Source organism: Polistes canadensis, unplaced genomic scaffold (assembly GCF_001313835.1).
Source record: "Polistes canadensis isolate GaletaPanama2010 unplaced genomic scaffold, ASM131383v1 scaffold_88, whole genome shotgun sequence".
NCBI classification, from domain to species: domain Eukaryota; kingdom Metazoa; phylum Arthropoda; class Insecta; order Hymenoptera; family Vespidae; genus Polistes; species Polistes canadensis.
In genome coordinates this window covers 92870-108728 of record NW_014569635.1, presented here as the reverse complement: position 1 = coordinate 108728, position 15859 = coordinate 92870, and the positions used below count along the sequence as shown (strand labels likewise).

The 15859-nt window shown below is 28.3% G+C and overlaps 2 protein-coding genes and 1 long non-coding RNA gene across 7 annotated transcripts in view; 1 reads left to right on the top strand and 2 right to left on the bottom strand.

The window, feature by feature from the left end:
• Positions 1–3430, bottom strand: part of LOC106786932 — a 5223-nt gene extending 1793 nt beyond the window's left edge. The window contains exon 1 of the long non-coding RNA XR_001381715.1: positions 3343–3430. This is a non-coding gene — a long non-coding RNA (uncharacterized LOC106786932). The remainder of the gene's footprint in view (positions 1–3342) is intronic.
• Positions 1–7011, top strand: part of LOC106786931 (leucine-rich repeat-containing protein 20) — a 9428-nt gene extending 2417 nt beyond the window's left edge. The window contains exons 1-4 of one of the 2 annotated variants that reach the window (XM_014748836.1): positions 3462–3605; positions 4883–5026; positions 5276–5443; positions 5620–7011. In XM_014748836.1, coding sequence (XP_014604322.1) covers positions 3542–3605; positions 4883–5026; positions 5276–5443; positions 5620–5783 — 540 coding nt within the window. In that variant the 5' untranslated portion in view covers positions 3462–3541 and the 3' untranslated portion in view covers positions 5784–7011. Of the gene's footprint in view, positions 1–3461; positions 3606–4882; positions 5027–5275; positions 5444–5619 lie in introns of those variants that run through there. The other variant, XM_014748835.1, reaches the window with a different exon arrangement.
• A 3205-nt stretch (positions 7012–10216) lies between these two features.
• LOC106786919 (formin-binding protein 1-like) overlaps positions 10217–15859 on the bottom strand; it is a 71244-nt gene continuing 65601 nt past the window's right edge. The window contains exons 6-11 of one of the 4 annotated variants that reach the window (XM_014748817.1): positions 15407–15763; positions 13813–13842; positions 12258–12565; positions 11560–11751; positions 11222–11358; positions 10217–11132 (exon numbers count right to left, since the gene is read on the bottom strand). In XM_014748817.1, coding sequence (XP_014604303.1) covers positions 10975–11132; positions 11222–11358; positions 11560–11751; positions 12258–12565; positions 13813–13842; positions 15407–15763 — 1182 coding nt within the window. In that variant the 3' untranslated portion in view covers positions 10217–10974. The remainder of the gene's footprint in view (positions 11133–11221; positions 11359–11559; positions 11752–12257; positions 12566–13812; positions 13843–15406; positions 15764–15859) is intronic. The other 3 variants (XM_014748819.1, XM_014748818.1, XM_014748820.1) reach the window with 3 other exon arrangements.

Here is a 15859-nt window from a genome sequence, read left to right as displayed (position 1 = left end):
TAACTGATCATCAATTTTTGAAAATACGCGGGAATTTTAAAAATGCTTACGGTGAACGGAATAAATATAAAAAGTGAAATGCTAGTTCGCGAATCGTCTTACTAATACAACAGTATAGATAATAGACGGGATAAAGATCGAAACAATGATTACGTAACACCTTCGTCCGGTCTTTGTTTTCCCTCTTCCTCTTTCTCTCCCCCTCTCACCAGCCCCGCCCCCCTTACCTCCCCGCCATCTTTTTTTTCCATTTACCGCGACAGTAATTTTCTTTACGAAGGACGAGAGGAGATCTCTTTTGCGAAGAGCAAGTTACGATTCGAATCTATGGATCTATGCTCGCGAAAGGTCGATCTAGGAATAGTAAATAGTATGTTAGAGAGAGATAGAGATATACAAACGTTTCGCATGCCGGACGATTTAACCTTTTTAACTTGATCCCTTTTTTTATATGCACGTATATACAACAGCAAATTACAGGAGTATATTAAGTAACCCATTACTGTAAATTTAAAACAATCAATATTTTTTTTGTAATACAATATTTTTAAATTTCTAATCCAGAGAAACATATTTTATAATATGATTATTCAATTTTTCGATTGTGATATCAATTTGATTGGTGAAAATTTTTCCGAAAACATTTTTATCGTCATCTAATTAAAACCTGTTCAAAAAAAATATCCCTAAGATTGAACTTAATAATATATAATATAATTTTTTTTTTTAAGGGGATAAAGCTAATTTAACGTTCAACTAAATAATCTATTTTTGAGAATTTTTTTTTATAGGAATATAGTAAGCGTATGGTAAAATTCGTATAAAAGATTTTATTGTATACACTTTCAACAACGTTCACTAATTTTTCTATTTCAAGTTTACTATGTTTCGAAATGGTATAAGATAAAAGTGGAGTTTCTTATTTTTAATGTAAAATATCACGTAAAATTGTTCATAAAATAAAAGAAGTTTGCGTACTTCGATAGATAATACAGTTATATAGTTTCTGTATAAATTTCGAATAAATCGGTTATAAAATATGGTCATGAACTTGCTGGCCATTTTAAAAAATGTGCTTTTCATGTATAAATATTTAAAATCTAACATATTCCTGTGAACGTGTTGCACGAGACTGAGCAAAAATATTTGAAATAGGCATTTAGAAATTTGTCAACTCAATGACACTTTTTCTTCAGTATTTCGAGACTCTTACAATCAATTTAAACCAATAAAAAATGTTGATTTTTTAGAAAATTCTATAGTGATCCCCTTAAATGATCAAACATTCATTTCGCAAAAATATTTGTACTTACGTAAGATATATATAATAAATATACAATTATTATTTTTCTAAGTATTATTATTCTGATTGACCCTCCTTTACATCTTATAATAATTTTGAAAAGATTAGGCATACTTCGTTGAGACCAATTTTCTTATCATTTATGTCAAATTTTACTTAATCTTTAATAAAATACTGTTTTGCAAATAAAATTGATATCAATTTAAAGAAATTTTTAAACACATTTCATTACAAGTAAATATTTATTGTTTAAAATTTACAGGGGAGGGGGGTGAGGGTTACGAATATTCCTGTGTCTTACTGTATATACAAGGTGTCCTGTAATTCTGATTCTACGTGAACAATTAAATCGAAAATGTAGAATAAAATTTGTTCGCATAAAGCTTTGTTTTAGAGAAAAATATGATTGAAAATTTGTCGAGACTTTATTTTGTTGTACTAATTCAAGGTCATCGAAATGTCAATACTTCACGAAAAATTAGACATTTGATATCGTTTCTCAAACTATAGTACATTTAACACTAATGATACATTACGTTATTTTTAGTGATACAATTTTTACACAAATTATTACAATAAATGTTCAGAAAAATGTATTTTAATATTGTAAAAAAAATTTCATTTACACGAATAAAATTAAATAAACGAATATAATATAAATAAATAAAATAATATATATTTTATATAATAAATATAAGAAATTTTATTCTTTGATTATAAACATGATTATACACTACAATTGGGATATATTGATTTTGAATCGAGAAATACTTATATGATGGTAAAAAATTTGAACAATTTGAGAACCCCTGCTTTACAGGGTGTTTCTTGGAACTGGGATCGGTCACTAATCATTATTAAGTAAAAATAGAAAAAAATGATAGCGGAAAAAATCATATGGCATAATACGTTCTAATTTCCTATGACTTTATTTTTTATTTGGATGCACTTGATAGGTGCAATTGTACTTTATTCTTCAATGTAAAACGGATGTTTTTGGCAAAATGTCTAATATTTCGTAAAGTATTGACATTTCGATGACCTTGGGTTAATACTTTTATACGCAAAATAATAAAAGAGATCGATCGGTTAAAAATACAAGATTGGGTTGTATTAAAAAATTAGATCGAAAAATTTTCAAAATAATTTTTCTCGATAACGAAACCTTATATGAACAAATTTAAATCTACATTTTTGATTTAATTTTTTTTACGTACAATCTGTTTGTGTGTACTACCAGTTACGAAAGGAACACCCTGTATATAATAGATTTTCTGTAGGTAAAGTTCATCATTTTGTACATTTCAAATGGAAACATTTAAGCATTCGTAAAATGATGGAAAATATAAATATCGCGTGGGTAGTATACCTTTAATGGAAGGGTAACCATAAAAGGTAACTTGCCGCCATGATACCTTTCTTATCTTATAGCAAAAAATCATTCCTCTATATATATATATGGCAATTTTGTAGCGTTAAATCTAACACGACTATCTCATCGCGTTTTCTTACGATATATTTTACGTAGGTGTCTAACGTTCAATGACTTATCCAAGTTTCTATTTAAGAACTGATTGATCGTATTAAACAATTACCGATATTTTTCTTTTTTATAAATTATTCGATGATATTTCTTTTTCAAACGTAACACGATTCTAATACTTACTTACTTATTCATTCGTTATATCCATGCGAAAGACATTTTTGTATTTTTAAATTCCATTTGAAAATAGAAATTTTAAAAAGCACCAAATTAAACGGTCCCTCTTGAAAAGGTCGGCCGCCATGACACTAATTCGCGGCAAATTTAAATTCGAAAAGGCGCCATCATACGAACTACGTCACGAAACTTAAAACAAAAGACTGAGAAAATCTTCGAGATATATTCTAACCGTACATTAGAAATCATAATAATTCAATACATTTTCTCTTCTATTTTACTTGTCATTTGTATTGAAAAAAATATACCAAAGATTATATATGCAATTTAATACGAAATAAAATCTAATTGTAAATGTGTATGTGAAATAATAATTTACCATCGAAACGTAAAATGCAATTTTGATCTGCCAACGACATCTTTTGAACGGACGGACGTTGTCAAGGACGAACGATGAACGAATCGAGTAAATTTATTTCCGAAAGATCTTTACAAAAATAAAATATTTCTCACGAATGTGTTTCCTAAGAGATTCGAGAACTTTTCGTTGAACCTGCAGTTAGTCGGTTTAAAACAAAATGGCGAACGCTGTGACAAAAGTGATATTGCGATGCGAAGAAGCACAGGAGAACGAAAATTTGGGTATGGCAAAGGAGTTTTTTTTCTTTTCTTTTTTACATTTCAATATATTTTTTTATCTTTATTATCGATTTTTTTTTCTTTTTTTTTTTTTGCTAACCTCTTCTACATTTTATTACGATCAAATGAAAGCTTCTTGTGTTACGTAGTCGTACTTTGGATCGAACTAAATTTATACGTTACTTACTTCACGTTACAATCGTTGTTATGGCGCGCTTTTTGAAATTTGCTTACTTGTATACTAATTTAAATGATTTATTCGCATTTGTTTTTTTTTTTTAAATATATAAATATATATATAATATATATACAGTGAGTCATAAAAGTATTTTACCCCCCTCCCTGTCAATTTTAAACAATAAATACTCATTTAATTATAATGCAATATTTCAAAATTCTTATACACAAAAATATATTTTACGATTATTCAGCATTTCAATTAATATAAATTTCATTACATGAAAGAGAGTATTTTATTATAAGAAAAGTTAAATTTGATACAAATTACGAGAAAATTGGTCTCACCAGAGTATGCCTAATCTTAAAATCATTATAAAATGTAAAAAAATCATGTACAAATTAGAAAAATATTGATTTTATTTTGTATTAAATCTTACGTAAATAGTAATACTTTCGCAAGATCAATTTTCTTATCATTTATATCAAATTTATATTTCTCTACTAATAATAAATGTTCTTTTTTGCAATCAAATTTAAATCAATTTATAAAAGTTTAATAATTATCAATTAATTTCTGTATAAAATAATTTTGAAACGTTGTATTACAAGTAAATATTTATTATTTATTATCCCTTAAAATGAACAGTAAGGATGAGTACGTATACTTTATGACTAATTGTATATAAAAAACGATTGAGAATTATTGTTTAATTATGATGAGTTAGTATAATATTAAAGATTATCTCAACTTGATTTTCATAATGTATAATATTCTGTGAATTGTGTAAAAATAACAAATTTTCAAGTTTTGTACAGGTGCATTGAACGATGCCATATGGCAAGTATCCAATTAGAGAAGTTTAGGTATAGTTGTGTAGCACCTAATATATGCGTTTTACACTTAGAATACGTTTATTTCGTAATCGTTCCAGACGGTACCTCTCTTCCGTACTTGGATTAAGAAAATCGAGCAAGAGAAAGCGTAAAGCCGTCGTAATTCGATGGTCAATTCATTTTCAATGAGATCTCTACGTTTACATTGTTGAGAGAGAGAGACATACAATATTATATATATTATTTTCTTTTTTATTGTTTTTCAGATTTGTCCGAATGTCAGTTAATGCAAGTACCAGATGCGGTTTATCATTTGATGAGACATACAGAATTGAAAAGATGCGATTTATCTGGCAACGTTATAACTAAGATTCCACCCAAATTTGCAGTGAAATTTTCCCTCATCACTGGTTAGTAACTATGATAAATATACTTAATGCGTTAAATGCCATGTCAGTTCCTACCAACCGGCTTTAAACTTTCCATCCAAGCCAAGTCGGTCACCAACAACCGATATTCTTATTTTTTTTCTACAGCTGATAAATCATCATGGTCTAAATAGAATACTTAACAAGGGAGGCTTGGTTGGCAGCACTTAAATTGGCTGTTAAAATTTAAGCGAACGATTTATAAAGATTTTTGTTTCCTTCTTTTCACAGAACTTAATTTAAGTCACAATCAAATGAGCAAACTGCCCGAAGAACTTGCCGAACTTCAAGCATTGGAAAGACTCAACATTTCGCATAATACTTTTATCGCTTTGCCACCCGTTACTTGTCGGATACCTCAACTTAAACGACTTCTTGCCAATAATAACTCCATCATCGGTAAGTCTTCAGGATACAGAAGAAGAATCTAGAACAATTATTGTTTGGTTAGTAAATAAGAGTTGGTATACTTATGCGAAAAGAACCTTGAGAGAGAGAAAGAGAGAGAGAGAGAAGTTAGAAAGATTATAATAAATGCAAGAAATAACGTTTAGTACTTTCCTATTATATTTCAGACATTGACGTTGAAAGAATTAAACATGCACCGGCGTTGGAATACATAGATTTGCAGGCAAATCCATTAACGCCAAGGATGCACGATCTTCTGGGTACCCTGACTCGTATTAGAGTGGAATTAACACCACGACAAGTAGAAGATTGGGAAGATTTGACTATCTGAAACTAATTCTTAGTCTGATGAAAAAAAGAAGAAAGAAAAGAAAAAAAAGAGAGACATTAACTAATTGTTCAAAGAAAGAGTCAGCCGTTAGCTTTCACTTTTTATGAATAAGCATTACGGCGCAACCTTCTCGGTTGATATTCGTTTAAGACTGCAAGACACAATCCTTGCATAGTTTAAGAATTAAACAAATATTTTGTACAGCGATATTATACATTTTGACTGACGGCAAGCGAATATGCAAGCGACTGTATTATATACATATAATTATTCATCGATATCTATTTTAAAATGATGCACATTTGTAACTTTTCAATTATTCGTATCTCGTTCTTTTTTTTTCGAGATATCTTTCATAATATTTCCGATTCGCATTTATTCGAATTGGGAAAAATCGATTGCACTTCTTAATAGTTTTGCTTCTTAGAATTAGTTTTTTATCTACTTATATATGTCTCTTCGATGTATTCTTATTGATAAGCCGCTAAACAATTTCTAAAGTTATTATTACTTTAATCTGACTAATTTTGTTCTCGGATACATAAGAAGAAGTCAAATTTATCTTCATTTACTTCGTTTTATGTATTTTAGTACTACATTAACAGTATACGACTGCCAATCTTGCGATTAATCGATTTTTCTGACAATAATATTCATTTTATTATTTTAATTAAAGGAAAAAGTATAACGAATTTTTCTCTTAGCATTTTTTATATATACAGGGTGTCCCGGTTTTTTTCCGCTAAATATTACCAACATATTCTACATGCAAATATAAGACAAAAATGTCATATATAATATAGACCTTTAACTTATTAAAAAGTTATAATGAAAAATATGAAATAATTAAGAATTAGTGTATCATCAATAGTTAAAATAAAAGATTATCGATATAATTTACAGAAATGAAGGAAAATGAATATGAAATTAATAATGCAATAGATTCTATTTTCCATAGATATCAGTTCTACATTCATAATAACGGACAGCATTTTAAAATGAAATTATAATTGATTGAAACCTGTATAATTATCAACCAACGACACCAGTTAATTATTATTTCATATTTTTGTTTACTAATTTTGTATAAAACATTTAAGGGTCCTCTCGTTTATATTACATTTTTGTCTTATTTTTGCTTATTAAATATGTTGGTAACGTTCGACGGAAAAAAAACTATAACACCCTGTATTTATATATATATATATAAAAATAAAAAGAAAGCAAAGATTGTCTGTAGATAACGAATGTAATATTAAAAATCGTCTCTGCGACATTATTTATACTTATAATTGTATTAAAAAATTAAAAAAAAAGAAAAAAAAAAAAAGAAGGAAAAAAAAGAAATTAATCTACAAATGTATGTGCGTGTACAAGACGCACACGCATGTATACAAAATTGTAAATCTAACAACCTACTGTAACGTATTGTTAATCTAGTCAACAATTCATGGGAAGTTGCAATAATGTATTAAAAGAAATAAGTGAAAAAGAGAAAGAGAGATAGGATAGAGAATTCTTTCTTTCACTCTCTCTCAATCAATAAATAATTTGAAAATAATAAATAAAAGAAAATTTATGAAATTTAACGCTACCTTGATCTTTATTGACATCGAAGCATGTCATATCAGAATACGCATACATACATACACATTATACATATGCATACATATATACCCACACTTAGTTTCTTCTCTCTCTGTGTCGTAGTTTCTTTTTTTTCGAACAATAATAATAATAATAATAGTGTAATGATAATAGTAATAATCATAATAATTAATAATTAATAATCTACGACATAATCAATATATAACACTGTTGTGTGTGAGTAATATGTCTTCGCATTTAAATATATAAATTGGAGTCATATTAAATTCTTGACACATATGTAATAGTAGACGTATGCTAGTCATTATACAACACGTGTAAATGATTTATATCGGTTTAGTACCTATATTTTCTTATTAACATATAAAATAATAATAATAATAATAATAATATATAATAATATAATAATAATAATAAAAAGAGAGTGTATTGAGTCGCAGAGTTAATTATCTACAATACTTGTTCATCGATATAAAATCACAAAAAATATACATTACAAAAAAAATAAAAAGAATAATAATAATAATTAAAACAATAATTAGTAAATATAATAATTAAAAAAAAAAAAAAAAATGTTACTCTCGCAGATCCATCCATTCTCTCAATCTCTTTCACTCTCGCAAGAATACTGTCTCGCTAATTGATAATAATAAATTTTTTTGTTTTTTTTTTTTTTATTTTAAATTTTTTCAACGTTATGCGATAATAAATAATTTCGTTAAAATCGTAATATCGAAGAAAAAAATGCATGACACGTGCGTACTAGGAGTTGTACATACACGTTAAATATATATATATATATATATTTATATATACAGGGTGTCTCAGACTTTTCTAATCAAACTTTCAGAATTTATTCTACAAATTGAAATAAGGAAAATATGTCATATTAAGTTTCTTTAGAAACGCTTTATTCCAAAGTTATTACAAATAACATGATACCAAACTAAACAACATTCTTGATATTCATTCAATGCTATCTGTTTCATTAATAAATTTCCGGTAGATTTTCAATGGATTTTCCCTTGTGCATAAAATATGAAAGGTCAAATGTATTTATCTTTCTATTTCAAAATATTGTTCTCATACGTGAGTCTTGAAATATTTCAAAAGTCACATATTTGAAATAACTCAGTATGATTGTTACTGCAACATCACTCAGAATAATAAATTAACGCATTAAAAAATGCCAAAAGTATTATCTGATAAAGAATAAACTAATATTAACCATGTAAATAGGTAGCATAATAGAAACTCTTGAGCGATCATAAAACAGTATCAGCGTAAACAATTTTTCTCATAATTTTGCTTTCTAAACAAACTTTATACGACACTTTGTTTCCTTATTTCAATTTGTAAAATAAACTTCCAAAGTTTGACCGGGTAAACCTGAGACACTCTATATATAATAATTAAAAAGATTTTATTCTTACTGAATTGAACAAAATCTTTATTAGGTGCTGTTTGTGTATATACGTGACTAAAGAGGGCAGGAGGAAGGAGAGAAAGACAAAAGGTTCATTTAAAAACCTTTCATTAATTTCAGTGCTTGCATATTTCATTATATACCGAAAGCTACGCTTTGATAATCGAATATATATATATATATATATATATATATATATATATATATATATNTATATATATATATATATATGTATGTACATATACATTAATACGCGAGAATATTATTAACTACCTGACGTGATTTTTGTATTTGTTTGTATTTAGAAATCACGTTTAGAAATAGGACGATATTCTATATAGGCTCCCCTGCTATATTAAGCAGCACAAAGTAGGAACTACTTCCAATTTTATAAATCAAAATGAAAACATTATTTTTCTAATGACATTTCATAGAAATTGTTTTCATTTCAATATATGAATCAGGTTTTTATCTTTATTGGAAGTTACTCCTTCTTTTTCTTCGTAATCTGGCACTCCATACTCGTGTACCCCATTTGTTCTCTCTCTTTCATTTCCACGGAATATTATGTACAGAAATCTATACCCTAACTAATTCACACTCAGACATATTTGTTTTTTTTTTTCTTTTTTATTATTATTTTTTCTAAAGAAACATTTTTTTTTTTATTATTATTATTATTATTAATATTATTATATTATTAAAAGAAGACTCGCGCTCCGGACTGACTTTCTCGTACGCATTCAAGAATATTTAGCCGTTTGTGATTTTCAGTTTGCTTTTTTTTTATTATTATTATTATTATTAATATTATTATATTATTAAAAGAAGACTCGCGCTCCGGACTGACTTTCTCGTACGCATTCAAGAATATTTAGCCGTTTGTGATTTTCAGTTTGCTTTTTTTTTATTATTATTATTATTATTTATTTTAAAATAAGGAATAACAAATAAATATTAGGGTTACTTAAAAATTTGAATAATTGATCTGAATATTTTCTTTTAATTAAGAATCAATAATATCAATATCTTTTCTTGTACAAAAGGATCAAAGAGAAATGCAAATGAAGAAATTGAAAAATTTATGCCAAGATAGAGAAAGAAAGTGTGAATACAAATCAGTCTTCTAGTTCTCTTGGCATCTTTTTTTTTCTTTTCTTTTTTTTTTTACGAGACTGTCCTTGAGCGTAGTCAGATAGAAATCTTTAATAATCAATTTCGTAAAAAAAAGAAAGTTAAACTCGCAGAACAATTGTTCTATGTAAAATGAAGCAAAGGATTGGAGCAGATGGGAAAGGAGAGGGAAAGGGAGGAAAGGGGGTGGGAGTCAATTTCTATATATAATAAGATATTTACTTTCTTCAATAGAGTCACAAAGTTCTGTTACTTGTGCGTTATCTAAAGCTAAACTGCACATAGTTTTGTTCTGTTTTATTATTTTGTGACCGTCAAATTCGACGATTCATTCGTCTTCTTGAAACCCGTAGGCGATACAAGAATGATTAAGTGTACTTTGGAAGCTTCAAGTTCAGTGCGATTGAATCCTATTGTATGTAACGATAAAAACATAAAATTGTATACAAGTTAAAGTCCATCTTCCAGAGAGAAGTACATATTAATATGGGATAAGCTTTGTTTCTTGGTTACATTAATAACAAAGCACAATTTTCTTTCATATTTTTTTGTTCGGTCTTTGTTCTCTTTAGAAATAACAAAATAAAATTGAGCGAATGGCGTTGGACATAGTTTACCATTATCATTATCATCATTGTCATCGTAATTGTCATTGTCATAGTCATAGTCATAGTCATAGTCACAGTCATAGTCACAATCATAGTCATAGGCATAGTCATCTTCATCGTCATTGTCATCGTCATCATCGTATCGTTGGTAGTTTTCTAAACTTGACAATATTAGCACGCGTCAATATCAAATGGTTAAAAAACTGTTCCTAATTAAAAATAGAAAGAGATCGATAAGAGCCTAGTGCCAATAATGAAGCCAACGCGCTTAACACTCGAACGAATAACCTCATCGAGCAAACTTGAAGAAACCTTGGCCTTAGAGTTCAAAAGTTTCGCATTGAACTGTAACGCTGGATCAATCGTTGCGCTTATGTGAAGTTAGATATCTCATTTAATGACCTAAAAGGAGCGGCTATGTGTTGTAGAGATGACACTCTATGTATGATGTTGGTACAAATCCTTCGATTGGTTGAGAAATACGACGAACGCGCGTCCATCCGTCACCCTGGTCTAATTCGATCATATACAATTCTTCTCCATCGTACATTGGTATAGAACCTTCGCTAGTGGCTACAAATTATTAGAATATTATATGATTTTTTATCTTTAATCATGATCTCTTATATATTTTCAAATATCATTAATATATATATGCTTACCGTCAAACGGATAAAGTGCTCTACAGGTCCCTAATGGTGGCTGTGCATCTATCTCATCTACGTAATATTCTTCTCCTCCACTACCAGGAAGTGACGTTCTTGATTCTCCAAGACCAGATTCCGGGCTATTCGTGGAACTGTGCATCAGTACCGTAAAGCAAAACCTTGTCTATTGGTCTAGACAAATATTCTTCTCTACTCTTTCAATTTATAATGAATCTTTTTTTGTTTGTTCGTTTCTTATTTCTTTTCTTTTCTTTACCAAATAACAAAGCAACTACCTTTCTATACTATTTCTGAATTTGTTGGGCAAATAAAATTTCTACACCGATACTTACCCGTGGCTAGGTTGAGGAGTACCTGGTGCACTCTTTTTATGAACCGGCTGATTCGCGTTTGCATTACTAACACTAGAATCAGAAGCTGATCTCGACAGACTTTCTTCCCCTCCCGAATGACTGGATCTTCTTGAACTTAATGGCCTTGTCGCTGAACCATTACTTGTAGGCTTTCGTTGTACTTGACTTGGACTAAAAGAACATAATTATTAAACAACACATCTAGATTAGGAAACACCAGCTTAGAKGTGACCAGTAGTGTTCGAAAAGTTATGGTAGGATAACGTTTTTAAAAAATTGACTCTATATATAAGATAGTGAAAACTTATGACTGTAATAAAAATGATGTTATATTGACTTATGAACATAACTATCAAGGTAAAATAACGCTATTAATTGTAAGCTTTTTTGGTATTTGTATAAGAAATAATATGTCATAATAAAAAATTTTAGTTGCTGAGGAAGTCTCAAATAGAGACGAAACGTTCAACGGATAAATGTATTGTTCATCTAAATTAAACCTGTCCAAAAAATAACTTCCCTAAGAATTAAACTTAGTAATAATATTAAAAAAATTTTGGATAAGAAAAAAAAAAATCTTTATTATATTAACATAATTATTAAACTATGTTTTCATATCATCATTTTTTCATCATATGATGATCCTATTCTCAGGTCGGTAAAATCTGTTATCTTACCTGGATAAGCTAACACCAGCGCGCATAGCTTCTTCCAAATATCCTTGAAATTTCGTCAATTCTGCACCAAGTTTGTCCAATTTATTGCTGGATTGATTCAATTGGCCTTCTATACTCATCGGATCACCTAATGCTGGATTTTGTTCATATACACCTTTCATCTTCATTAAACCATCTCTTGCTGCTGTCTCTTGTTGAATCTTGGCTTGAATTTCATCGAGTTTGTGCTGCAATCTTTTTTTCCGTTGATTCGGAGGTAAATCACTGCAGTCCTCCTTCGCGCCATCACCGTAACCAGGCACGTTGTTCTGAAATGTTCCAATTTCTATAATTCCAAAATTCGATGACCAAACTATAGAGTGAAATGGAGGACTATATGAGAAAAAAGCATATATCACAAATGCAACACATTATGCATCAATCCTGTTATTTAATATAAAACATAAATAAATATATTTTACTAAGCTTTTATTATACAGGATGTTCCCGGGGATTAAATCGTTATAGTTTAGATATGAATTTAGAACTTTAAAACAAATTTAAATTTAAATTTTTCCTACTTAAGTATACTCGTAAATTATTGTTAGTAATTTATGCCATTGAAATAATTCAAATTTCAAATATTACTAAAGAAAATTGTTACATTTATTACTAAAAATAATTGTGCAATTATTATATATGTTATACTCAAAATGATTACATTCAGCTTGAATCTTGGATAAATATCTCTTGAAGGAAACATTTGCAAGCATACTTCTAGAAAAAAATTTATTTGTTTTCCGGTTCTAAATTTACATCTAAAGTTTGGCGATTTAACCCGGGAACACCTTGTATACAGAGTATTTGAGCTTTTTTCATAGAAATTATGTGAATACAGATTTTATACTGAAAAATAAGAAAAAGGTGTTATATAAACATAGGTCATTTGAAACTTTATTCAAAAGTTATAACATAAATGGTAAAACTGTTTAAATGTGTTGTTCAAAATATTGCCAGTATATGCGAATACAAGTTTAATAGCCCTATAGTATTCTATTTATGACATGGCGAATTTTTTTGTAGATTTCTATTAATTTCTGCAACTGCATCCCTAATTTATTTTACCATAATATCAAGTTTAACTATCTCAGTTGCATAAACTTTTAGGTTCTTCATAGGCAGCCAAGCTATCGTTCAAAGAAGAATACGTTGAATCACTCCAGGATAGTAAACAACATACGCAGAGCCACTAAAACATCATCTTTGAGTAAAACATTTAAACAATTTTACCATTTATGTTATAACTTTTGGATAAAGTTTTAAATGATCTATATTTATACATCATTTTTTTTTCTTATTTTTAAGCGTAGAATATACTCACAATTTATATACAAAAAAATCTCAGACACCCTCTATATCTAACTAATAATGCTAATAACTAGAAAAATAAAAAAGGAACATATGAGAATTACAAAAAAAGAAATTATTTACAAAATACAATGATTTCAAAGGAATGAATATAAGGGGAACGTTTACTCTAACAAATAATGAGCATTTTGTATAGAGAAGGACAGACCTTTAAAGCTATGCACACCTCGATCAACTTCTGTTGTTCGCATGAAACAAATTCGAAAAGCGTTTCATTCAGCACTTTAATGGGGAAGTAGTATTTCAATGATTTTATGTAGAGTACGAATTCGAACAAATGGTACAAAAGGTTTACAGTCTTTATATACTTTTAACAACATTCGTTGATCCATCGAATTTGTACTCTCTAATATAAGACATTCGTAATAATATACAAACTCACGATTACAGTTGTAAAGTGCAGGAATTGTTAATATTGCAAAATGACGGACGATCAAGCCATCTACAGTGTACTTACTAAATACGATAATATCCAAATTCATAGCCCATGGAAGATTGGAAACAAGAGAGACCACAGGCAGATCGAACCGTCCACCAAATTAATAAAAGATACAGAAGAAAAAGAAGTTACATTCTCTTACCAGAAGTTAAAGCAACTAATATCATGTATACAGATTGGTAAAAAAGAAAAAAAAAAGAAAAGGGAGCCTGATATTTTTTACGGGTTTATAGTATTTATCAAGAGGTATAAAAAAAATGTCTAATTAACATAGGTCCTCGAAATTAATTCTTTCGATGTAAATTAAATTTTACAACAAAAATTTGCTTACAATAAAAAAATAATAAAAGTTAATTTACATTGGAAGAATTGGATTTTAGGACCCATTATATTCGACATTTTTTGTAAGTATTATAAACCCTTGAAATATCGGACTCTTTGTTTTACCATCTTGAATATGTTACCATTAAAATGTGAAATTTGTTTTAATTTATGACAATAATAGCTATTATATGAAATAATTACAGCAACCAGGTAAAGTATAAAATAAGGCAGGATTACATGCTACAATTAAATAATATATGAATTTACAAAATGTGAATAGTTAAAGTATTAAATTGATATTTGATTCATTTTTAAAATAATCTTTTATTTCTACAACAATGCTTGTAGTTATCCGTTCTTATCTTTTCGCATTACCTACCATTATTTCATATAATATCTGGTTATATTATAAAACAACTAATTAGAATGTATAATAAAATTCTAGTTATATGTTTTCTCTAAAACGCCTAGTTATTTCACAAATTAACTGAATTAAATAACTTTAATGGTAACATATATATATATATATATATATAAAAAAATTCATAATAAAAAGAATAAATAAACAAGAAACGAAGCAATTAAACAAAAACAAAATATCCAGATTTGATGACGCTACAAAAGAAAAAGAAGAAAGACAAAAAGAAAACAGAATGTACTTTGACTCATTAGAAAGAATCAAATTCACCGTAAATGCATGCTCGGCTGTGAAACAACAATGTGCATGATAAATTTACAAGCTTCTTTTTTTTTCCTGATAATATCATATACAAATATATAAAAATACATATCTGTGATATAACTTAAAATAAATAAATAAAAAACAAAAAAAAAAGAAAGGCAAGAAAATAATATACAACATGCTTCATCATATTCCCCATAGCCCTTACGTTCTTGAGATATAATCTGCATTGATATATGGAACGAGGTTTTTTAATTAGTGATCAATAATATTCATTAGAAAAAAACAAATATTCACCTTATTGCTACTAAAAATTCCAAAAAGTCCAACTCTCTTTTTGATCTTTCCACCGGATACAGTTCCCTTTACCGTAAGATGATTATGTATTGGCTGCATCGCAGGTTGGGATAATTGACTGTTACTATCATACGTCTTGGCGACCGATAGATCTTCAAATGGAAAATCTCCTGGTGGTTGAAAACCACTTTTATACCGTTCGATAACTAATAATGTGTCTTCCTTCTCGTTTATTTCATTCGCTGCCTTTTCAATTCCATCCAAACATTGAGCAATTATTGGTGCAACCGCACGTTCTATTTCCACCGACTTGATCATATAATTTCGCATGTTCTTTATTCTCTTTTCATCTAATTCCTATGGAAATAAAATCATTAATATATTTTTTTTTATGATATATAATTAATATATAATTTTTTATAATAGTAATATATAATAATAATAATAATAATA